Genomic DNA, 26,552 nt, shown 5'->3' on the forward strand with positions numbered 1-26,552 from the left:
GACCAAGAAACAAGTATTGAGTATGAGGTAGATATTTTGGAAAGATTATGCATATTGATATCACGATCTCAATAGCTTTTTTGAGTTACACCACACCATAATTTGAGCAATATATGTTGGTAGGCAGAATTTTTATATGCAAATGTTAGTTAATCCGTGAATAGTAGCACTTTTGGATGTTATATATTTATGAAATTTTCAAGATGGGCTTTAGGGTGTAACACAAATCAAAACTTTCATTTGTGATCATGAAATTCAGTCCACAATATATTAATAATAAATGCATACTGAAATAATAAAACTTTAAAACTTCGATTGAATGTAGCGTAGCTCCACGTAAGGTGTAACTTGGGAGTTTCCATTTAAAATTTTGAGGTGGTCAGAACTGTAATTGTATGGAAATTTGTGCACAGATTGCAATGTGTCTGTCTGGGCATGAATGCATAGTGAGTTAATTCGACTCCACTGTCCACATGCTCTTCCATTCCTCTTTAACTCTTTAGTCTCAACTACCTTTGTAACCAAATTTTTTTTCCTTTAAAACTAATGTATTAAATTACTTAATAGAATATTTTATTTGGGATGGGCAAACAAATCAAATATTTGAGATGCAAAAAGATATATACACAAGTGTTTAAAACCTCATATAAGTTTTTATCATGTTAACCAACGCATACCAAACACAGTACAACTACAACCTGTTATGCCCAGTCTTACATAACTATCCATGATCTTACCGGTTTCATAATACAAAAGAAATTAAGATTTAATGATTTGTGGAAGAATTTGGTTGCGACTCGAGGAAGAGCCGTACAGTCGAGAAGATGAGAGAAGGTTCGGCCATTGCACCAGTGCCATAGTCCCCACAAGCAAGCCGTTTAGAGATGGGGGGTATAAGCGTAATTCCAAGTTCATCCACTGTCATAAGATGCCTTTCTGTAAAAGGATTTGTCCACATAAAAGTGTTCATTGCTGGAGCCACAAATATCGGCTTCTCATAATCCCATGCTCGAACGATACTTGTCAGCAAGTTGTCACACAGTCCACCAGCAATCTACATACAACAACTCTTAAACTGTTACCTATTTTCATTCAACATTATTAAGCGTATAGACAAAGGGGCAAAAAGGTCATTTTACCTTGCCAAGCGTATTGGCTGACAGGGGAGCAATGACCATAATATCAGCCCATCGACGAAGCTCAATGTGAAGCACAGTATCTCCAATCTTTGACCAGGATGACCATTCGTGTTCATCAGTGTAGAGGATGACATCCTTTGGAAGAGATGCTCTGTCAATGAAATGTAAAGCTGCTTGTGTGGCAACAGCTTTTACATCCGCCCAATCAGAGAAACAGCTGCACAGGTTTCCAAACTTTATGGCAGCTACACTTCCACTTGCTGCTAGAAGAATCCGGGGTCTTCTAGAACCATTATTCACTTGCATTACATCTAAACCTTCACCAGATGCCATAGACTGAAATTCAACAACAGGATACCATTAAAATTACATCTATGTTCCATGTTAAAGATCAGGTGATCCACCACAAATCAAGTGTTCCTGTGTTTGTATTTCGGGGAAAGACTGTAGGCACTAAAATTGCACTTACCAAAAGAAACCCTAAATCCGAGAAGGCAGAACCTAAAACGGTATCGATACTTCCAGTTAATGTATAAATCACCAAACAAACCCTAAATCAAGAATAACCCACAAAATCGCAAACCCAAAACGTAGAAAACCTATCTCTGAATCTAAAATCGCAAAGACAAAGGCTTGAGAAAGCAGAGAGACAGACCTGAGTTAGTCAGATAATTTATTGGGTGGTCTGACGAAGTGCGGTTTCCAGCGAAGAAGTTGTTAGTGTTTGTGAAGAATTCCGGTTTCCACCAACAACGATAGCTAACAGAGAAGGTAGCGCGACATGGTGATGTAGAAGAAGGACGCCGTACAGGGCGGTGATGGTGGTGTATATGTATAAGGCGAGAGAGGCTGGAAAGAAACCGACAACAACGAAAAGGCTATATAGGATGGAAAGCTTACAAAAACTAAAATGCAGGAAGAGATTTTGTAAATAGCACCAACAATTGAGAATTCACTGGTAGAATTTGACAATTGCTATTTCTCTAACTAACATAAACAACAAACGCAATTTTGTTGTGGATCATGATACAGAGTGTTAAACTGAAGAAGAGAGAAGTTGTACCTCAAATCAAAAAAATATCCCCTTTGCTTCGCCGTCGGTTGTCGGCCGCCGTCGCCGATTAATCAGCCTTCAGTGAATTTGCCCAACTTAAGCGGTAGATATGGAGCAAATGAAAATTTCAAACTCGTTTCAACTTTCTAAATTTTGCAATAAGCTTTCATGCCCTAATTTTGTAAGAGAACTTTAGGAAGTCATCCAACTATACGAGATGTCACAAGACCCACTATAACTTTAAATCGCTAAGAAACGTATAAATTATATTTTTATCCTCTATTATTTTTTAATTTACAGTAAGTTACAGTTTTAAATTTTAATCATTGTAATTTTTAGACAAAACCGTAAAAATGATCTTTGTGGTTTGATTTTTTTGGGGTTCGATCTGACCCTTTGAAAAATTGGATTCAAGATCCTTTTAAGCATGTTTCTTTGTTTGTGGATTTAGCTCTCCTAAAATTAAAATGACTATCAAATGAAGAACTCAAAATTAGATTCATTTGTAAAGATAAAAGTGAACCATATATATCTCAATCTAGATTCATAAACACACAACCCAAAAGGCACCACAATCTGGATTCATAAACACACAACTAAAAAGGCATCACACATCTTCTTCTTTGAGACCCTTCACATACAACTAAACATCCATGAAGAACTCAAAATTAGATTACTTTGTAAGGATATACCCACATAAATCTCATCGCTACCGAATGAATCTTTTTGTGCCATGGAGGTATTTGATGTGTTTTTTCCCTCTTATTTAAAAATGTAATATATGCATTTCTTTAAAATTATAAGAAAATATCATTTGAACATACACCGTATTTAATTGAAAAATATGATGTCTGAATTTTAATAATTACATTCGTTAGGTAAAATCGAATCCATATCCAAAACTCCTAAAGTTGTGTTTTAAAGTTGTATGTTGACTAATAAGAAGTGATTGCATAATTGAACAATTCAAAAATCCAAAAGTTAAAAGAAATGTTCAACTAAATTATATTAATATATTTTTTTTCTATGGGTTTATCGACAATTAATTGAAAATAACAATGTAGCTCTAGACTTTTATAAATAATTCAAATAAGATAAGATCCAAAGACGAAATTTCTGTCTTGAAAACAATTTCTTTGATTGAGACATTTTGTTCCTATGATACAAACAAAATTTCAAGCAAGTCAAATATTCTATTAAATTTGTAAAACAAGAAACTTACAAAAATAAACTCAAGCCAACATAGATCCCTGAATCAAGTTTATAACTTCTCCGCTTAAAACACATTGTTTTAACTAAGATTTTGTTTGAAGGATACAAACAAATAGTCACAAAGCTCTAGTTGTTACATTGACATAGTAATTTCAACCGAACATGCATAAAATCCCTAAAAACAATTCCAGCACACGACAAAACTCCATTGATATATATATTTAGCTTCCTTGAACACAATTTCTTCACACCAAACATGCCATCAACATACAAATATAGAATGAAGGTATCAAGAGTTACGATTCTCATTCTCTTTTCAATATTCATTACCTTGTTTATATCTTGCGTTGATGGTCAGTCTTGCAAGGCGAGTGGAAAGTTGAGAGGTAAAAAACCCCCCCATGGGACATGTGTGAACGATCCAGATTGTTGCAAAGAAGGCAAGTTATACAACACGTACAAATGCTCACCCGTTGTCACTAAACATACAACAGCCACACTAACGATAAACAGTTTTCAAAAAGGAGGGGATGGTGGAGGACCATCTGCATGTGATGGTAAGTATCACTCAGATAATACGCTAATTGTTGCATTGTCCACTGGGTGGTATAATAACAGAAAAAGGTGTTCTAAGTTTATCAATATACACTATAATGGTAAGAGTGTAAAGGCTAAGGTGGTCGATGAGTGTGACTCCACTGTAGGGTGTGATGCTGAGCATGGATACCAACCACCATGTCCTAATAACATCGTGGATGCATCTAAAGCTGTTTGGAAGGCCCTTGGGGTGCCTAAGAGTGACTGGGGTGAGGCCAAAGTTACCTGGTCAGATGCTTGATGCCAAATCGATGATGAGATCAGGTCGCTTGAGTTTATGAGTTTATGAATAAATTTATAAACCTTCAGAGAGCCTAGACAATAAACACAATAATCAAATCAAGACTTTTTATTTCAAATTACTGTTCAACTACTTGTTTCTTGCTAGATGTCTGAAGCACAGGCTTTGCGTTATTTTCCTCTTGGGAAAATCGATAAATCCATGACTATGTGTTTCTTTTTCTTATTTCACTTTTCTTGTTCTATCAATATGGCTAAATTTTAACAAAACTATCCTTAATTATAATTTTGTTTAATGGTTAAAACTACAACAAAAAGGTAATCACAAAAATAAGAAGCAGTTTGGTTTGTGGTTTGTGTAGTATTGATTTTAGTTTTGACAAATAAACTGAAATTTGAGGTTTGGAATTTAAGGGATTCAATTTTATAGTGCTAATAAAGTTGTTCAATTTGACAGTAGAGTTAGTTTCATCTCTTGATCTTGAAAATTTAAACATTTTATTCTTCAAATTCAAATTGACATTGTGGCTTTTAGATTGCCGTTCAGAAATTCATATTTAATTGATTTAATAATTAGTTTTTAGTATATATATGATTCTTACTAATATTTGAAATTTCAAAAGGAACTCTCCACTACCAGAAGTGAGAGGATTTCTTTTGAATGGAAGAAGATAATCAAATACAAAAATTCACGGCTTTCTTTTACTGGGATTCAATTTTACTGTCTATAGTTCAGGCTCTTAATCGTTCATATTACAGAATTACATGTAATAGAGCAAAGAACGCTATAAAAGTAGTGAACAAATTGAAAAACAAGGCGGGTGTAACATCCCAAAATTCAAGGCCAAAATTTTCATTTTTAAATGAGTTATTATAAAATCAACAGTATAAGAAACATCCATAATAACATATCATGCCAAAACCAGTACGTCAATAATCAAAACATGTCATCATAAAACCATATTAGAGTATCATCCCAAAGATCTCCGGTGCGGAAAACATAGTGTGATGCGCTGCGATCGAGCTGACTCATTTCTTTTGAAAACGAAGTACCTCAAACCAAAACTGAAAATCGTAAGTACGAAGCTTAGTGAGTTCCCCAAATACCACATACCATGCATATCGACTGATCCATACATGCCATACATAACAAACATATATGTAATCAAGTAAGGTGCTATGTGCAAAGCATAGTCTTGTTAAGGTGCTATGTGCCAAACATAGTCTTGCCATTATGTCGTGGGCCGCACGTGGTCTTCCTGTTCAAGCCTGGGGCCACCCCCTGGGTCTTACAGACAAGTGCCAAGGGCCACCCCCTGGTCTTCCATGCAAGCATCACAAAGACAACTATACATACTACTCTACTAGGCTACTTAGCATATAGGATGTTAGGATCCACCTCCTGGTCTTTCATATGTAATAGCATATAGTGCGCCAGGAGCCACCTCCTGGTCTTTCATACATATTGCCTAGGGTTAACCCCCATGTCTTCCTACCATACATAATAACATATTGTGTGCCAGGAGCCATCTCCTGGTCTTTCATGCATAATGCCTAGGGCTAACCCCCGGGTTTTCCAATCATACATAAACAAAATGGGTCAGCATTATGGTTGTAGACCCATATAAACAGTGGGGAGACTCACCTTGCACTAATGAACCCTTGCTGATATCCCTCTGGCTGCTATGTGACAACCCCCTCACTGCTTCTCCTCTAGCTCCCCGAACTATCAATACCATAATACACGTAGTCAAATCCAATAATCCATCATAGGGTAGAATGGGCATTCTACCCCTGGGCCAACCTGGTCCATAACTAAGGCCCAACACTAAACAAACTCCCCAAGTCCATTAGTGGCCCAATTTGCTAAATTGGGCCCAATCCCTTTACTGGGCCTTATCGTAAGCCTAAGCATATCCTTAGCCCAAAATAACCTGACTCATGATGGCCCACTATGGCCCAATGGCCCAAAATCTAAGACACAGTCCACACCGAGGCCTAATATGCACAAAGCCCAACTCTGCTGAGTATGTTGGGCGTACTCTAATGTATGCTAAGCGTACTGGCCTTCTAGTGAGTACGTTAGGCGTAGCTGCACGTACGCTCAACGTAATCCTCCTGTTAAGACACTTTTCCATTAAGTGCTTAATACACCACTCCAGAGGCTACCAACTCAGATCCAGGTCCTTACTGATGTCTTAAACTATAAAGTCACTAACTTGGTGACTTGCAACCCACCAAACAAGCCCAAACTCGAAAGGTGACAACATGCTTTCATTCCAAGGGCTAGATCTCATGCATGGACACAAATGAGTCCTAAAGGTTGAAACTTTACTGCTTATGGGACTCATATGACACTAAGGGTGGCAACCATGGACCTATAAGGCGAGTTGTGACATAAAGGTCAAATCTTGGAACCAAAAAGGCTCAAATCTCCCATTAGCATAGATCTAAGCATACTTAAGTAAACTTTCAAACTCTATACCTCAAAATGGTCTGAAATGGAACCACAAACTTGGATCTACTGCTTCCCCTTCAATCCACCACCTTGCTAATCTCTTCACTTGCTTGGAAATGGCTTTACAATACCCAAAATGCTCTCTAATGACCCCCAAGGTTTCAAGAATACCCAAGAGAGGTTTAGGGTTTCGTAGTGTTTGTATGAAAATGAGATGGAGGCTGTTAACTTGGGTGTTATGTTCTTTATATAGTGGCTTGGCCCTAAAATTAGGGTTTATGGACACTGGGCGTACTTCCTGTACATTGGGCGTATGCCTTAAGCACCCGCAATCCTTTCTCCCTTATACGTTGGGCGTACCCACGCACCTTCCCCCTTACATGCATGGTCCTTTTTGCCAACTTTTTCATTAAGGGACCATTAATGTCAATAACTTCAAAGTGCTATAATTCCTTCATTCTAAGTCCGTTTCCGACGAATTTTATATCTACAAAAAGGTGTCGAGAAGCCCTACGCTTCTAGCAACACTCCTCGGTCCAAACTTCTCAAATAAAACTCAAAGCCCATAAATGACCAAAACACCCCTAGCCTTGACTCCTGAAATCCATAAATGAATGTTTTAGAATAGGGTGTTACAGCGGGGGATTTACCTGATAAGAAAAATCAAGAGATGGCAGTTCTTCGGTGGTGAGAGCGATTGAGAGAGATAAGTTAAGAAAAATTGAGGCACGGTAATGCTTCACTGGTGTGAGTGACCGATTGATAAAATCAGAAGTTTCTAGGAGACGATGGGTGGAGTTTTTTTTTTGGCGCGGGGGGGGGGGGGGGGGGGGTGGAGATTTGATCAATAGCGTTTAACTTGGAATATTTGTACAATTTAATACAGACACAAATTAGAAACAATTTAAAATAATAATAATAATAATAATAATAATAATAATAATAATAATCATTCAAACAGTCACAAATTTATTTTGTATGTCACTATCTACTAGAATCTAGGTGGCATTGTGATTTTTTAAAGATTTTTCAAGATAAATTACGTAAATCTAATTGCCCTTTTATTTTTTTAAATATTTTTAGATTTTTACATGTCAGCAACTACAAAATTTAGGTGGCATGCATATATATATATATATATATATATATATATATATATATATATATATATAGAGAGAGAGAGAGAGATTTTTATTGGTTGCCTTTTGTCATTGGGAGAATTCAGATGGTCAATGGTTTGATGACTGATGATATATGGTCCATTAGCATGGCCTAGACTACTATAGCGTGCCAGCTTGGCCTGGCGCTCCCTTGCTAGCCTTGCAGGGGACCCTCCTCTCGGCCCGGCCTGGTGCTGCCTTGCTTGGCGCCCCTTGCCAGCCTTTCCTAGTGTGCGCCCGCCAGCCCCGCCCACTACCTCCGGGCGGCCTTGCCCAGCTCCTCGCTAGTTGGGCCTGAAATGGGTTGGCCCAAGGCCTGACCTAATTCTCTTTAACCAAGTTGTCCCCTATAAATAGAATAGTGCCTCCTCCATGAAGGAGGACCGGGGATTGGACCTTTCCCTAGGATTTTTTCCCTGGACTCTTCCCCATGGTTCAGCCACCACATTATACTTCGGTCGGGTGGTTCAACCGCCACCCACCGCCATCAGCCACCATACACCACGACCAGCACCAAGATGGTTCTCTCCAGCTATAGAGGGCCATCTCAGATCTATCAGCTGATCTAAGTTGACCGACGTAGCCCGCTACCGGGGCACAGTCCCTGGGGGAACTGTAACACCGTAAAAATTTGAATAATTTTTCACTTTTGTAACCCATAAAGTATCATTTGAAATCATGAACAAAACATTGTATCAATACAAAACCCAAGATCAAAATATATATAAACTCCGGTATGCGTGTGTACGAATCGTGCCGGTGCCTTCCCGCGATCATCACTGGTACCTGAAACACATAACACATAACATTGCAAGCATAAATGCTTAGTGAGTCCCCCAAAATACCACTCTAACACATAATAGCCACTCGAGTCTGTAACTCTGTTGACCCTCAGGTCTATGTGTCTCATTGGGGCCCTCCAGTCCCAACTCTCTATAGGCCCTCTAGCCCTAACTCTGTGGACCCGAAAGTCCTAACTCTGTGGACCCGATGGTCCTAACTCTGTGACTCTTAATCATACATAGCACCTATCACAATAAATCATATACATAAAAAACATGCAATTACACTGGCATATAACTCTAAAATACTCTATCACATAACTTTGTTACCTCACTAGGTAAAGTATAGTGAGAAGACTCACCTCAAGCGTCTCGGTAAATCTCTGACTTGGTAGAAATATTGCCTAGTCTTCGCCTATTCACATAAAGTAAATACTCTTATAAATATAACTCTCGAGACTAGACTCAACCTGCCATTAGCACCCTCAGGAGGGAAAAAGGCTATTTTACCCCCCTCTCGACACAAGTACTCTGTTGACCAAACCCTAAAAGTCAACGGCCACACTTTGACCCTACTCGCCGAGTGCACCCTGGTGACTCGGCGAGTTCACACATGTTCTTTAACACTTTGTCCCGCTTGGCACGCCGAGCCCCTCCCTATGCTTGACAAGTCATACTCGGCATGAATCGCGGGGCCACCACGACTCAACTTGCCGAGTCTCAAGAACAACTCGGCGAGCACCGCCTTGAACTCCAGTCCTCAAGCTCCCTTCTGACTCACTGAGTCACCCCAACTCAGCAAGTCTACTCACTGAGCAATTTACGTGAAACCCTAACCCTACTCGTCGAGTCTCAAGAACAACTCAGCGAGTTCATGCCATGCACAACCTCTACTGGCCTCCTGAGCTCATAACTGTTTCCCTAAATCAAAGATCTGGCCTTCCCAAGCATGAATGTCATGTAAAGCTCGAAACTTGATGCTTATATAACACAACAAGGCATCAAAAGGAGATTTAGTCCCAAAAATGGCAACCTAAGTCCAACAACCCCAAACTAATTCATAAAGCTCCAAGGGTTAAGGTCTCTGGACCTCTTTGAGTCCAGATCCAAGGCACAAACATGAAGAGGGACCATTTGCTTCACATAATCACTCTCCAAAGGGGTTAGAAAACCCTAACTCTAATGATCAACACCAAAACTTAAGGAGGTTTGAACTATTACCTCAAAATGAAGTCTCTGAATCTCCGGAACTGCTAGAATCGCACCTCCCTTTTGCTCTTGTGCACCTCCTTCTTGCCAAACCAAAGGTACAAGGATCAAAAGTAACTTCTTCTTCCTCACAAAGATTTGGCTCACTTAGGGTTCTCTCAAGGGATTGGTAGCCGCAATGAGAGGCTATAAGTGCCCTTAAATAGGCTCCAAACCTGGGGAATTTAGGGTTTCATTAAACAGCGTGGACTCGCCGAGTCCAAAGTGGATCCGGATGAACAATCATGACCCTACTCGGCGAGTCTATGCATCAACTCGCCGAGTTCCTTCTCATAATTCAAAATAAACAATTAAAATAATATACCTGGAAACCCGGCTGTTACAATTCTCCCCCACTAGAATCGGACTTCGCCCTCGAAGTCTCACTCTGGAAATAACTCCAGATGCTGCTCACGCATCTCACGCTCCGGCTCCCAAGTCAGCTCGGACCCCTTCCGATGTTTCCACTGAACCAAAACCAGAGGCACTTCCTTGCTCCTCAAAACCTTGATCTTCCGATCCCTAATCGCCATCGGTCTCTCAGCATAATTCAGGCTCACATCCACCTGAATGTCCTCCAATGGAACCACTGCCGACTCATCTGCTATACACTTCCACAACTGCGATACGTGGAAAGTGTCATGAATCTGACCCAACTCTGCATGTAGCTCCAAGCGATACGCTACCCTGCCCACCCTCGCGATCACTTTAAATGGCCCAATATACCGGGGTCCCAGCTTGTCCCTCTTTCTGAATCGGATCACTCGTTTCCAAGGAGATACCTTCAGAAGCACCAAATCACCGACCTGAAATTCGAGCTCTGATCGTCGCCTATCAGCATAACTCTTCTGTCAAACCCCAAAACCAGGAACGGCGGAAACGTTCTGGGGCGGAGGACGTCATGTACAATATCACAACAATGTAAAGTAGTAAACAAGCAACAACATCATCCATTGCATTAATACTATAATTATTATACAAGTGTGTTCTGTCAAATTTTGATAAACACTAAAGCATGAATCAAAATGAAAGATGGGTCTTGAACAAGCTCCATCTTCCTTTCTCCTTGCATCAGTACCTGTCTATGATGACCTGAGGATACAAGTAATTTTGAAAGCGAGTATCAGCTTTAAAGCTAGTGAGATCATAAGTATTTTAGTGTCTTAATTTGTATGTAAATACTTGTATGTATTTGAAATGTAAGTATTTGTATGTATACGAATATTAAGTATTGAAAATGTAAATGAACTGTAAGTATGAAAATGTTTGTAAAACGACTGTAAACATTTGAAAAACCCCAGAAATCCCTATGATTACTACTAGTAACAAAAGGAGACTTCTACCAAGACTTAACTGTTCTCAATGTTCGTTTCTTGTAAAAGTGTGTAATTTTCCCAAGTGTAACTATCATTATCAAAATATAGTTTTTACATTAAATGTTTAAGTGAAAAGATCACCAAATATATGTAAAGGGAAAATAAATGTAGTACTGTAGTGTTGTATTATAGGAACTACTGCTGTACTAACTACCTTAAACCGGATTTATATTAAGGCATCATGTGATTAATTTCACCATACTATTGACTGGTAACAACGACATACGAATGGTCGTAAAACGGAATGACGTTTGGCACCCGCAGACCTGCAGGTCCGGCTGTAGCTAGCAGCAAGGTATAAGATAGTCAATCCAGTATAGATCTATACGCAAACTCATGCTCTCCCTCCAAGAGAATTCTGGCTACAACTCGGGCCATGACATTTAAGGCATGCTCCGATATAGTGGATCACAGTTGTTAACGTATTCATGTATATGTAATGTAATGTTACTTGTTCTAGTATTGTTGTATATGTTCTTCTCTAGTATAGTTGTATATGTTCTTCTCTAGTATAGTTGTATATGTTCTTCTCTAGTATAGTTGTATATGTTCCTCTCTAGTATAGTTGTATATGTTCTTCTCTAGTATAGTTGTATATGTTCTCATAGTAGTAAGTATTGACTCATGAATGAACTGACTCATAGTATGATATTGTGTTCTAGTAATAGTTATAGTATCTTCTTAAACTACCCCTATGGTAGTTTACTAGTAATCTAACTGGTACGTATGGACATGGATGTATACCCTTGCTACCCAAGGGTATGGGATGAACTGGAAGGACCTTTTATGACTATACATGTAAACGTGATATATAACTAATATTTAAACGACCTTCGGACGAGTACCCGATATCCCACCAGACCACATCTCAAGCGCGAAAAGGAAATAGGGTGGATAGCCTTCCTAAGTCTTTTAAACATTTCTTATATAACTATACGTATAGAGGCATGCAATTTATAATATAAAAGCATAAATAAGTTTTGTAAAACATTTGAAACATAATTATTATCTTAAGAAAAGATCGACTTGATGTCAATCTATAAAACAATTTGAAGGCATGGGTTTGATAAAACAGTTTAGTATAAAGAAACATTTGTTTGAAACACAATTGTAAATAAGTTTGAAATGTAATATACAGAGTAAAATGTATAGTGTAATAAAGAGTTTAAAACATATAAAATGTTTATAAAAATCATTTGAAGGAAACTGTTTGGTAAAACGGCTAATGTGTAGTAAATCATTTGAATGTTGCATATTAATCACATGTGATTGATGTAATAACTAGCATAATTCTACTTATTAATCACATGTGATTGATATAATAACTAGCATGATTTTACCTGTATCCCCCCCCCCCCCCCCCGCCATAAAACATTTAAAAACTGTTAAAACATTGATTAAGGGGTATGAACTCACCTGTAGTAAGTGACTGGAATTGAATGGACTGTTATCGTAAGGAAGGATCGGACAAGTGCTTGGTGTCAAGTGAAGACTTTAGACACACCCAATGATCCTAATTACATATGAAGACATATGTATATAAATAATTAGTGATTAAAACACTAATTATACAAGTATAAACATTTTAATGCGGGGAAAACACTTTTGGTCAAGTGCTAGGAGGCTAATGGGTTGCAACCAAGGAGTGCAAAGCCTCTAATGGGAGTTTATGGTCAAATGACCATGTGCTTTGGATTTTACGGCCCAAGGGAGTAAACTCCTGGCCGTAAACTCACAACAAAGTCTCTAAATGAAGCCTATCATTTATACAACTAGTTTGGTGAATTGTTTCAAGGCTAAATCAAGTGTTTGGGCTTCCTATTAACTCCTTTGAGAAGTTTACGGCCCTGGGACCATATCCCATGGAGATTACGGCCGTAATCTCCTTTGGGGGAATGTTTATGTTGTTTTGAGGTTCCTAACTCATTGGTGATTTGTTCTATGATAAGTTCTAGCCATGTGGAAGCATTAGGGGCACAATATCACCCCTTTATAGAGTTTTCGGCCTAAGGACCAATCCTTATGAGCTTACGAACATAAACTCTATGGGAACATGGTTTCTTGGTTGCTTTAGCTCCTTAACATTTCAAGGATATCATCCAAGCTGGTTTCTAGGCATAAGGAAGGAGTTAGGGTGTCATTTGCCCCATTTATAGGGGTTTACTGCCCAAGAACTTGTCTTGGCCGTAAACTCCTTTTTCCTTGTGTTTCCTTATGATTTCTAGGCTATAAACCAATTAGGGTACTTGTCCAAATTAGTACCTTGGCTTAAGAAGGGCTTTTAGGGCATTTTGGCACAAAAACATGGAGTTCACGGCCCAAGAACCTCCTTGGCCGTGAACTCTCTTTCCCCCCCCCCCCTTGAATCTTAATTGTTTTGGTGTCCTAAACATGCAATGGTGGGTTCTAGTTCGAGTGCCATGGCTTTGAGGGACTTTGGGACACCTTAGGACCTTAAAATGGAGTTTACTCTCCAAGTAAGTTCTTGGGCGGTAAACTCCCGTATCTCACAGATTTGATATGTAATTGATGTTTCTAAAGACAATCTAAGCCATATAACATAATTAGATCGAAGTACTCACAATTTGGGATAAAAACCCGAAGATCTGTGAGAGAGAATTTTGGCTTTTCTCTAATTGGAAATGTAACTAATGAACTATTTGGTTTAGAATTCCATTTATAGTCCTGAGATATTTTTGGCAGAAAATATTTTTATTCCTGAAACGAACTCTAATGTCCTAGAGTATTGGAATAACAGTGTTGCACAAAACCCTAGTGCATCCACTCCCCTACTTCTATTGGCTTGATATGGTTTGTTCAGAATGAAAATTTCGGGTTGTCACATCATCCCCCTGTTGAAGGGAATTTCGTCCCGAAATTAGAATTTAGGCAAGGAAGTATGTACGAATGATCGAGTCTTGAGGAGTAAACTTCCTAATCGATTGGTTCTAGCGTTCCTAAGTGAAATCGGGTTCTCGGTTGGAATCCCAACGAACCTTCACTAACTGGCAATGGCGTTGCTTCGTCCGCTTGACCTCTCAGTCGAGGGTCACTACGGTTCTAATACGAAGGCGAGGATCTCGACGAGTGGACTTACAAGAGTCCTAACGGAAAGGTATGGTTTCATGATCGAGACGCTAAGAGTATAATTTACGTTACTGAGTTCGCGGAGTAGGCCTAGTTTGTGCGAGGCATAGGACCGATACTCCCTTTTCATGTCCAAATACATCTTAGTGGCCCCAGGATGGATCGAGAACTTCGATCGATGAGCCTCTTCCATCAAAATGGTACGCGTTCCACCCACATGCGGTACCCAGATCCGACCCTGAAACGTCATAAGCCCCCGACCATTAGTGATGAACTCTGATACTTGCCCGACAACCCGCTCTCTCTTCTGGTTTTCTGGCCTAACGACTTTGGCCTGAGCTCCTCGAATGGTGTCCAACACCGGAGTCATCACCGTCATCCTCATACAAATGTCACGCATCGGAACACTCTCCGCCCTACGACTCAAGGCATCGGCCACTACGTTGGCTTTTCCCAAGTGGTGCAGGATCTTGCAATCATAATCCTTTACCACATCCAGCCATCTTCTCTGTCTCATATTCAGGTTGGGCTGATCCATCAAGTACTTCAGGCTCTTGTGATCCGTGTATATGGTACACCGGACCCCATATACATAGTGACGCCAGATCTTGAGGGCGAACACCACTGCCCCCAACTCCAAATCATGGGTAGGATACCTCGCCTCATGAGGCTTCAGCTACCTCGATGCATACGCTATCACATGACCCCTCTACATAAGTACGACTCTCAATCCTGATATCGACGCGTCACAATATAACACAAAATCCTCCATTCCATCCGAAAGGGCTAACAGCGGGGCTTCGCATAATCTCTGGCGAAGTGTCTCGAAGGAGGCCTCCTGTTCTGGACCCCAAGCAAAAACTACACCCTTCCGGGTCAACTTGGTGAGTGGCACGACAATCTTGGAGAAATCCCTGATGAATCTCCGATAATAGCCTACCAGCCCTAGAAAACTCCTAATCTCCGTGGGCGACCTCGGCACCTCCCAACTCATCACCGCCTCAATTTTAGCGGGTCGACCAATATCCCTTTCTGGTTAACGATATGTCCCAGGAACTGGACCTCTCGTAACCACAAATCACACTTGGAGAACTTGGCATAAAACCTCTCCTATCTCAAAACCCCTAGGATCTCCCTCAGATGCTCCTCATGCTGCTCTCTAGATCTCGAATACACCAAAATGTCGTCAATGAATACGATTACCGAGCGATCCAACATCGGTCTGCACACCCTGTTCATGAGGTCCATGAACACCGCTGGTGCGTTGGTGATCCCGAAAGGCATCACTACGAACTCGTAATGCCCGCAACGAGTCCTAAATGTTGTCTTCTGAATATCCTCATCTTGCACCCTCACCTGATGATATCCAGACCTCAAGTCGATCGTGGAAAACCAAGATGCTCCCTGCAACTGATCGAACAAATCGTCAATCCTCGGCAACGGGTAACGGTTCTTGACTGTCAATTTGTTCAACTCCCGGTAGTCAATGCACATCCAGTGTGAACCATCCTTTTTTTGACAAAAATGATAGGTGTGACATCCCCAAAATCTCGGCCAGAAAAGACCGATTTCATTTATGCTTTTTAAAATAATTTTCAGAGTAAATCCTTTTAATTTTAAAAGAGATGCGGAATTTGTTCCCAAAAACAAAACATGATAAAATAGATATTTATCAAAACATTTCATAAAGAAATATAATTTCATTTCAAAATCAAAAGTCGGAATGTCATGTTCCGATACAGATCATAAAGCATAAACGATAGCATTACAAGTCATTCAACAAATATATACATATACAGACTTGTAAACAAAACAACTTGATGTTCGCCCATCTTAAGCTCTTGCGCCACTTCCTGTAAAATAAATCAACTTAGTGGGTCAGGCGTGGGAGCCTGGTGAGCATATAGGGTTTTCAACCCACAATAATTATATTTAATTTCAACAATCAACAATAAACCCGATTACCCATTCCCATTATCCTCACCTTACGTTCCTAAAAATAACGTCTATTATAAGGAACCTATTTCAGGATTTTTCATCGGGATGGACATTACTGCAGAGGGGCTTCCTCAACAATAAGTATCCTATAGGCAACCATGTGGGGGATAGAGTACACCGGTGAACACGTCGTTCACAACACCTACAGGTAATGAGCCTGCTAGTGTTCCACAGGACAGTCTAGAATAGTCCGTGGTCGTCATCCATACTCTGCTGAATGACTAGAATAATACCAATAACACCGAGGCCTCTCATCTGTTTATTACACACCAATTACCTACCCATGTTCTACCCAACATATTAATAGATAAAAATATACATTTTTATACATTGTTTAAAAACCTGTATAACATGCTTTAAGCAATACATATTCCACATAACAGATGAGGCATACACACATAACACATATTTCATAGAGAATACATCAGATCTATAAGATAGAAGAGAGTGAATATACACTCACACGTATAACAACCAAATATATACACATAACACGTATTTTATAAGAAATACTTCATAATATTGCGTTGGAATGAAAATAACTACACACTCACTTGATCAGAAGATGATCGGGCAGTACTACGGCTTGCAGAAGAGGTGTTTCTCCGTAGATATGGAAGATCTTCACAAAATCGGGCTCCTTGCGGGCAGCGTTTCGGCTTGGGAATAACGCTCTTCGGGATCCTCGGGGCTTCGGATCTTACTTCGGGGCTCGGGAATATTACCGGGGCTTCGGGGTATGATTGGCACGCAAATCGAGGCAAAACTTAGAGAGAGGGAAGAGTTTGAACAAGAGAAAATGGCTGAATTCGAGTTCTATTTATAGGCTGAGGGCCTGGGATTACGCGGGGCGTAATCTCAAATTACGCAGGGCGTACTTTGACGTCACTGCGTGCGTCGACTGGTGGCACTCGAGTATCGGTCAGACAAGTTGCATCCGGCTGAGTACGCTGGGCGTAATTGACTTGTCGAACTTCTAAATTGCGTAACTTTCGCATACGAGCTCCGTTTTCGACGTTCTTTATATCCACGCGAAGGTCAGACCATACTCTACAACTTTCATTTAGACTCCGTCGGATAATTTTGACTTTTATTTTTATTATTTATTTTTAGAAGGCCGGGACAGAAAAACTTCGTTATAAATTCATAACTTCTTTGTCTGACGTCCGTTTTCGCCTAACTTTTCATCGTTTTGCTACTAACAACGAGATCTTCGATTCTCATTTAGATTGTTTCGGCTAAAAACCGCTCAATCTCAAATCGAGTATTCGGGCTGCATACTGCCACGTTGAAACTTCAGAAAATCATAACTTCCTCATACGAAGTCAGATTTGGGCGTTCCTTTTATGCACGCTCTCGGTTTAACGAAATCTACGACTTTCGTTTAGATCGCTAAGGCTAAATATCGCTCTATCTTAAATTCATATTTTACGTCACTCGGCGTCGTGCCGGTTCTGTCTCGAAACTTCGACAGGTCATAGCTTCTTCGTTATAACTCGGATTTTGGCATTCCTTATATCTCCGGAATCCTTGTTTAAACCACTACAACTTTATGCAAAGATGTCGGGCTTATCTCACACTTTAATTTTGACGCTTATTTTATTCTTAATTCATTAAATTATAAAAATTAAGAAAATACACACATAAATCACATAATTCACAAATAATACATTTTTATTATTTAAAATTTAGTTACAAAGGTTAACCTAGACTATTAGATTGCTAAAAATGGCAAGCCCAGAAACACGGGCGTTACAATTCTCTCCACCTTAGAATGATTCCGTCCCCGAAATCACACACCAGCAAACAAATGCGGATAGCGACTCATCATGTCACTCTCCGTCTCCCAGGTGAGATTTGGCCCATTCGTGTGTTTCCATCGGACAAGCACTAACTCCACCATCTTACATCGCAATTTCTTAGTCTTTCGGTCAACAATTGCCTCCGGTTCCTCAATCAACCTTTTGTTCTCATCGATCCTCATCTCTGAAAGTGGAATTATGTCGGGAACTTCTCCCGTGAACTTCCTCAAATAACAGACATGGAAAGTGTTATGAATTCCATTCAGTTCTTCTGGTAGTTCGAGCTTGTAAGCTTGGTTCCCAATCCTCTGAAAAACTTTAAACGGTCCAATAAACCTTGGACTTAACTTTCCCCTTTTTCCAAATCTTATAAGTCCCTTCCACGGCGAGACTTTAAGCAAAACCGAATCTCCAACTTCAAAAGTCATCGGTCTTCGCTTTTTGTCAGCATAACTCTTTTGACGATCCTGAGCTGCTAACATTCTCTTCCTAATTATTTTCAACTTTTTCAGCAGTTTGATGGACTATCTCCGGCCCCATAAACTGCTTTTCCCCAGCCTCAAGCCAACAAGACGGCGTACGACACTTCTTTCCATACAAAGCTTGATAAGGTGCCATCTTTATGCTCGAGTGAAAACTATTATTATAGGAAAATTCTACCAAAGGTAAATGTTCATCCCAATTACCTAGGAATTCCAAGGTACACGCTCTTAACATATCTTCAAGTGTTTGTATTGTCCGTTTGCTCTGACCATCAGTCTGCGGATGGTAAGCTGTACTTAAACACAACTTGGTACCCAATTCCTCTTGTAGACTTTTCCAAAATCTTGAGGTGAAACGACTATCACGATCCGACACAATTGTTAGCGGAACACCGTGAAGTCTCACAATTTCCTTCACGTAAGAATTCGCAAGCTTTTCCATAGACCATTTCTCATTGGCTGCTATGAAATGCGCACTCTTAGTGAATCGATCAACGACCACCCAAATCATGTCGTGACCATTCTTTGTTCTGGGCAGTTTAGTGACAAAATCCATAGTAATGTCTTCCCACTTACCCATAGGCACAGGCAATGGTTCTAAACTCCCGTACGGTTTCTGATGTTGTGCCTTGACTCTTGCACAAGTCACACACTCGGCCACATACTTCGCAATGTAGAGCTTCATCGTCGGCCACCAATAATAGGGTTTCAGGTCCCTATACATTTTAGTGCTACCGGGATGAATTGAGTACATGGTCTTGTGAGCTTCTTCCATCAGAAGATCTCTGACTCCTCCTGTCTTAGGTATCCAAATCCGATCTTGGAACACCTTCAGTCCGTGACTGTTTACACCGAACACCAACATTTTGCCCAAACGTTCCTCCTTTCGGTCATTCTTCTCCGAAGCTTCCTCTTGAGCTTTCTTTTTACTTTCTAAAATGGTTGAGACAACTTCAATTCTCAACGCTCTTGGCCTTCTCATTTCAAGATTGACTTTCCGACTGAGAGCATCAGCGACAACATTGGCTTTACCGGGGTGGTAAAGTATCTCACAGTCATAGTCTTTAAGTAGTTCCAGCCAGCGTCGTTGCCTCATATTCAATTCTTTCTGACTAAAGAGATATTGGAGACTCTTATGATCAGTGAAAAGTTTGCACTTCGTGCCATAGAGGTAATGCCTCCATATTTTCAGAGCGAAAACTACCGCTGCCAACTCCAAATCATGAGTCGGGTAGTTCTTTTCATGCTCTTTCAGCTGTCGAGATGCATACGCGATCACCTTATCTCTTTGGGTCAAAACACAACCCAATCCAACACCAGACGCATCACTATAAACAGCGAAGTCTTCAACTCCATCAGGTAGAGAAAGTATCGGTGCCTCGCATAGTTTCTTCTTTAGCTTCTCGAATGCTTCTTTATGCTTATCACTCCAAGCATAAGTAGCTCCTTTGTGGGTCAAAGCTGTTAATGGACTAGCAATCGAAGAAAAGCCTTGGATAAACCTTCGGTAATATCCGGCTAATCCTAAAAAGCTTTGAATATCCGTGGGACTTTTTGGTTGTTCCCACTTCATCACAGCTTCGATCTTTGCTGGATCAACCATTATCCCTTCTTGGTTGACCACGTGACCCAAGAATTGGACTTCACGAATCCAAAAATCACATTTGGAGAACTTAGCATACAACTTCTTCTTCTTCAAGACTTCTAACACTTCTCGCAAGTGTCTGCCATGCTCCTCCTGGCTTTTTGAATAAATCAGAATGTCATCAATGAACACTATCACAGATTTATCAAGGAACGGATTACAAACCCTGTTCATTAAATCCATGAATGCTGCTGGAGCATTGGTTAGTCCAAACGACATAACCAAAAACTCATAGTGTCCATATCGGGTTCTGAATGCAGTCTTCTCTATATCCTGCTCTCTTACTTTTAGCTGATGATATCCTGATCTCAAGTCGATCTTTGAGAAATAACTTGAACCTTGTAGTTGATCGAATAGGTCATCAATCCTTGGCAACGGATATCTATTCTTTATTGTTGCCTTATTCAGCTCTCGGTAATCAATGCACATCCTCATGCTTCCATCTTTCTTCTTTACGAATAACACCGGAGCTCCCCAGGGTGATGAACTAGGTCTAATGAAACCTTTGTCCAATAACTCCTGAAGTTGCATCATTAGCTCCTTCATCTCCGTCGGTGCTAATCGATAAGGTGCTTTTGCAATTGGCGTTGTTTCGGGCAACAAGTCAATACGAAATTTTACTTGTCGATCGGGCGGTAATCCAGGAAGCTCTTCGGGAAATACTTCCGGATAATCACACACAACAGGAATATTTTGCATCACCTTCTTTTCCTTCTTAGCATCGATCACGAATGCTAAATATGATGTACATCCCTTGGTCAAACACTTTCTGGCTTTCATTAGGGAAATGATTCCAGAATTTACTATGCGTTTATCTCCATACACCATAAACGATTCCTTTCCAGGCGAATTCACTTTCACTATTTTCTTCTTGCATAAAATTTCGGCATCATTGGCACTAAGCCAATCCATTCCCAAAACGATGTTGAAACCATTAAGTTCTATAGGTAATAATTCCTCGTGGAACTTATTCCCATTCAAATCAATTAAAATGTTTTTCATACGATGGCTAACAGGTACAATCTTGCCACTAGCAACTTCGACTAATAAAGCATTATCTAGTCTCACAATAGGCAAAGCTAGTTTTCTACCAAATTCATGCAATATAAAGGAGTAATTGGCTCCAGAATCAAATAAAATTTGGGCAGGCAAATTGTTAACAAGAAAGGTACCTGAAGCGACACCAGCTTCATCTTTAGCAGCTTCCAGTGTCATCTGGAATGCTCTTGCCTTTGGCTTTGGCGGAATGTTGGGTCTTGATGCTTCCTTCTTTTTCGGATAATCCCTTGAGATGTGCCCCTCCTCACCACAACCACAACAAACATTCTTGGTGAAAGTGCATTCGTTGGCATAATGCCCTGGCTTTCCACATTTGAAGCATGTGGTTTCCCCGCCACACTTCCCATGATGCTTCTTCTTGCACTTGTCGCACCATTTCGCCTCTACCTTTCCTCCACTTCCTCTCGAACTAGACTTCGAGAATTTACTTTTCTTGCTGGACCCTGAAAATCCATCGATTTTCCTTTTCTCACCAACCTCTGACCTTTCTAGACCTTTTTCCCTGATCTGGGTCTCAACATTTCTAGCAGCCCAGATGGCGGCTTTCAATGTGGTCGCTTGCTTAACCATTGGACCATAGTCCGCTGGTAGTCCAAGGGCAAACTTGTTGACCTTAGAGAGTTCTGTAGGCACCAAATATGAGATAAACTTCATTGTTTCCGTGAAACTTGTAGCGTATTCAGTAACGCTCAATTTCCCTTTCTTCAAATTCTGAAACTCATTACTGATTTCCAGAAGGTCCTGCTCGGAGCAGTATTGCAGTTTTAGTTGTTCCACAAAGTCTTCCCAAGACATTTTGCTTGCTTCTCCCTTGGGCATAGAGTCAGCTAACAACTTCCACCAACTCAACACGCCAGATTTTAGCAGAGGGATCGCAAGAGCGGTCTTCTGCCTGTTGCTGCATTCGCAACTTTCAAACATAGTCTCCATTTCAGAGACCCAATCCATAACTTGCACCGGCGTCGGGCTTCCGGATAGGCATGGTGGTTTGGATGCCATGAAATCCTTATACTTGCACCCACGACCATCATTTCCTCCATACTGGTTATTGCGTCTAACCACTGGTTGTTCGTCTTGACCAATGATCCCACTAAAGTTTTCTCCTTCAGACTGCCCTCCATTCTCCTCGGGCTCTTCCGCTTGAATTGACGGTTCTTCACGATTCTGCCTAAGCAGGCGTCTTGTTTCTTCCATCTGACGATCCAACATCATTTGAATCATCATTTGTACACCAGCCATTGTTATCGGCTCAGGTGCAGCAGCTACGACAGGTACTTGCTCGATTACAGGCGGTTGATTCCTGTTTTCATTAGCATTTCCAACTCCGCTTCTTGTTCTCACCATTTTGATCTATACACCGAATAATTTCACCTTATTACTCCAAACGATTACATGCTAGTTCTAATATCGTACATATACGCTTAGAATCCTAAACACATAACCTTCAGATCCGGTTGGCAACAAACCGTAGATCCGAACAAATAATATCATATATGGCGACATATAACATTTAGCACATAAAAGCATTTTAGGCAACTTTCCTAAAATAAACTAGTGCTTGTGTCTAAGATCCAACAGACACACACCTCGCAATCTCCACTTAGCATCCTAAGTTTAAGTTTAGAAATCCTACAAATTCCTAATTCGCTTAAACTAATGCTCTGATACCAACTGTGACATCCCCAAAATCTCGGCCAGAAAAGACCGATTTCATTTATGCTTTTTAAAATAATTTTCAGAGTAAATCCTTTTAATTTTAAAAGAGATGCGGAATTTGTTCCCAAAAACAAAACATGATAAAATAGATATTTATCAAAACATTTCACAAAGAAATATAATTTCATTTCAAAATCAAAAGTCGGGATGTCATGTTCCGATACTATCATAAAGCATAAACGATAGCATTACAAGTCATTCAACAAATATATACATATACAGACTTGTAAACAAAACAACTTGATGTTCGCCCATCTTAAGCTCTTGCGCCACTTCCTGTAAAATAAATCAACTTAGTGGGTCAGGCTTGGGAGCCTGGTGAGCATATAGGGTTTTCAACCCACAATAATTATATTTAATTTCAACAATCAACAATAAACCCAATTACCCATTCTCATTATCCTCACCTTACGTTCCTAAAAATAACATCTATTATAAGGAACCTATTTCAGGATTTTTCATCGGGATGGACATTACTGCAGAGGGGCTTCCTCAACAATAAGTATCCTATAGGCAACCATGTGGGGGATAGAGTACACCGGTGAACACGTCGTTCACAACACCTACAGGTAATGAGCCTGCTAGTGTTCCACAGGACAGTCTAGAATAGTCCGTGGTCGTCATCCATACTCTGCTGAACGACTAGAATAACACCAATAACACCGAGGCCTCTCATCTGTTTATTACACACCAATTACCTACCCATGTTTTACCCAACATATTAGTAGATAAAAATATACATTTTTATACATTGTTTAAAAACCTGTATAACATGCTTTAAGCAATACATATTCCACATAACAGATGAGGCATACACACATAACACATATTTCATAGAGAATACATCAGATCTATAAGATAGAAGAGAGTGAATATACACTCACACGTATAACAACCAAATATATACACATAACACGTATTTTATAAGAAATACTTCATAATATTGCGTTGGAATGAAAATAACTACACACTCACTTGATCAGAAGATGATCGGGCAGTACTACGGCTTGCAGAAGAGGTGTTTCTCCGTAGATATGGAAGATCTTCACAAAACCGGGCTCCTCGCGGGCAGCGTTTTGGCTTGGGAATAACGCTCTTCGGGATCCTCGGGGCTTCGGATCTTACTTCGGGGCTCGGGAATATTACCGGGGCTTCGGGGTATGATTGGCACGCAAATCGAGGCAAAACTTAGAGAGAGGGAAGAGTTTGAACAAGAGAAAATGGCTGAATTCGAGTTCTATTTATAGGCTGAGGGTCTGGGATTACGCGGGGCGTAATCTCAAATTACGCAGGGCGTACTCAGTACGCGGGGCGTACTCGGGTTACGCGGGGCGTACTTTGACGTCACTGCGTGCGTCGACTGGTGGCACTCGAGTATCGGTCAGACAAGTTGCATCCGGCTGAGTACGCTGGCGTACTCAAATTACGCGGGGCGTAATTGACTTGTCGAACTTCTAAATTGCGTAACTTTCGCATACGAGCTCCGTTTTCGACGTTCTTTATATCCACGCGAAGGTCAGACCATACTCTACAACTTTCATTTAGACTCCATCGGCTAATTTTGACTTTTATTTTTATTATTTATTTTTAGAAGGCCGGGACAGAAAAACTTCGTTATAAATTCATAACTTCTTTGTCTGACGTCCGTTTTCGCCTAACTTTTCATCGTTTTGCTACTAACAACGAGATCTTCGATTCTCATTTAGATTGTTTCGGCTAAAAACCGCTCGATCTCAAATCGAGTATTCGGGCTGCATACTGCCACGTTGAAACTTCAGAAAATCATAACTTCCTCATACGAAGTCAGATTTGGGCGTTCCTTTTATGCACGCTCTCGGTTTAACGAAATCTACGACTTTCGTTTAGATCGCTAAGGCTAAATATCGCTCTATCTTAAATTCATATTTTACGTCACTCGGCGTCGTGCCGGTTCTGTCTCGAAACTTCGACAGGTCATAGCTTCTTCGTTATAACTCGGATTTTGGCATTCCTTATATCTCCGGAATCCTTGTTTCAACCACTACAACTTTATGCAAAGATGTCGGGCTTATCTCACACTTTAATTTTGACGCTTATTTTATTCTTAATTCATTAAATTATAAAAATTAAGAAAATACACACATAAATCACAAAATTCACAAATAATACATTTTTATTATTTAAAATTTAGTTACAAAGGTTAACCTAGACTATTAGATTGCTAAAAATAGCAAGCCCAGAAACACGGGCGTTACAATAGGAGCTCCCCATGGTGAACTACTCGGCCGAATAAATCCCTTTCCCAACAGCTACTGCAGCTGCGAGGATAACTCTTGCATCTCTGGAGGCGCAAGGCGATAGGGCGCCTTGGCGATAGGCGCGGCCCCCGGAACCAAATCGATACTGAATTCCACCTGCCTCACACGAGGTACGCCCGACAACTCCTCTGGAAACACATCCGGGAACTCACGCACTATCGGAACCTCTCCCACAGACCTCGGTCACTCCGACTCAACCCTCGCGTCCATAAAATATGCTATGAATCCTTTACATCCCTGTTGAAGGCTCTGCCTAGCCCTGGCGGCTGAGCAAAATGCTGAACCGGAACGTGTACCCTCGCCGTACACCGTAAGAACTCCCCCACTAGGGTCTCACATGGTCACCAGCTGTCGCTCGCAGTTGATGATCGCTCCAAATCTGCTCAACCAGTCCATGCCTACGATGACACAGACATCCCCCATCGCAATAGGGACCAAATCTATCAGAAACTCAACCCTGAAAATCTCGAGTACACAACCACGCATCACCTCGGTGGCATACACCGCTCTCTCATCCGCTATGGAAACTCTCATAGGTCGACTCATCGCCTCTCTACTAGTACTGATGTGTCGGCTAAAGGCCAACAATACAAAAGATCGACTCGCACCCGAGTCAAATAACACTAGAGCAGGTACATAATTCACAAGGAAGGTACCTACGCATAATATAATATAAGCATAATCATCACAGAATGTAAAAGAATACATGAAAGAGTACATACCGACCACAACATCGGGCGCTGCGCGAACCTCCTCCGCAGTCAACTGGAAGGCTCTCCCACGTGCCTTCGGTGCTTCAACCTTCGCAGGCTGAACATTCGCAGCTCTCACCGCAGCAGGGGCTGATCCCGGAAATGCTCCCTGCGCTGACCCCCGCAACTATGGACACTCTACCTTCCGGTGTCCAGTTTGGTTGCAATGAAAACAGACTGAAAAACCTTTAGGGAAATCCTTGGCCATGTGCCCTTCCTTGCCACACTTGTAGCAAGACCCTGCTCTGCAAATCCCCTCGTGGCTCTTGCCGCACTTGCCACAAGTGTGGCCCTTCTGGTTCCCAGATCTCGAATAAGTGGGTTTGACCCGCTTGGCTGCCGGCTGAGACTGAGCCGGCCGTCGATCCTTTCCCTGAGACTCAGCCTCCCCCTTGGCTTGGGTCTCCAACTCTATCTCCCTCTTTCGGGCATTTACCTGAAGCTCGGA

At 40.8% G+C, this 26,552-nt stretch overlaps 2 protein-coding genes across 4 annotated transcripts in view; one reads left to right on the top strand and one right to left on the bottom strand.

Moving 5' to 3' along the window:
* Positions 1–621: 621 nt before the first annotated feature.
* On the bottom strand, positions 622–2,419 carry LOC144998315 (phosphopantothenoylcysteine decarboxylase HAL3a-like). 3 transcript variants are annotated; one of them, XM_078958114.1, is made up of 4 exons: positions 2,203–2,419; positions 1,795–1,988; positions 1,140–1,475; positions 622–1,054 (listed from the first exon to the last, which is right to left on the bottom strand). In XM_078958114.1, exons 3-4 carry the CDS (start codon positions 1,470–1,472, stop codon positions 767–769), a joined length of 621 nt encoding a protein of 206 aa, XP_078814240.1. In that variant the 5' UTR covers positions 1,473–1,475; positions 1,795–1,988; positions 2,203–2,419; the 3' UTR covers positions 622–766. The 3 variants fall into 3 exon arrangements, with proteins under 3 accessions (XP_078814240.1, XP_078814239.1, XP_078814241.1); XM_078958113.1 differs by lacking the exon at positions 1,795–1,988; XM_078958115.1 differs by lacking the exons at positions 1,795–1,988; positions 2,203–2,419 and adding an exon at positions 1,609–1,640.
* A 1,266-nt stretch (positions 2,420–3,685) lies between these two features.
* Positions 3,686–26,552, top strand: part of LOC145048998 (putative ripening-related protein 4) — a 37,873-nt gene continuing 15,006 nt past the window's right edge. The window contains exon 1 of the mRNA XM_078997680.1: positions 3,686–4,237. Coding sequence (XP_078853806.1) covers positions 3,686–4,237 — 552 coding nt within the window. The remainder of the gene's footprint in view (positions 4,238–26,552) is intronic.

This window comes from Lactuca saligna, chromosome 5, assembly GCF_052625555.1.
Source record: "Lactuca saligna cultivar CGN05327 chromosome 5, ASM5262555v1, whole genome shotgun sequence".
NCBI lineage: Eukaryota > Viridiplantae > Streptophyta > Magnoliopsida > Asterales > Asteraceae > Lactuca > Lactuca saligna.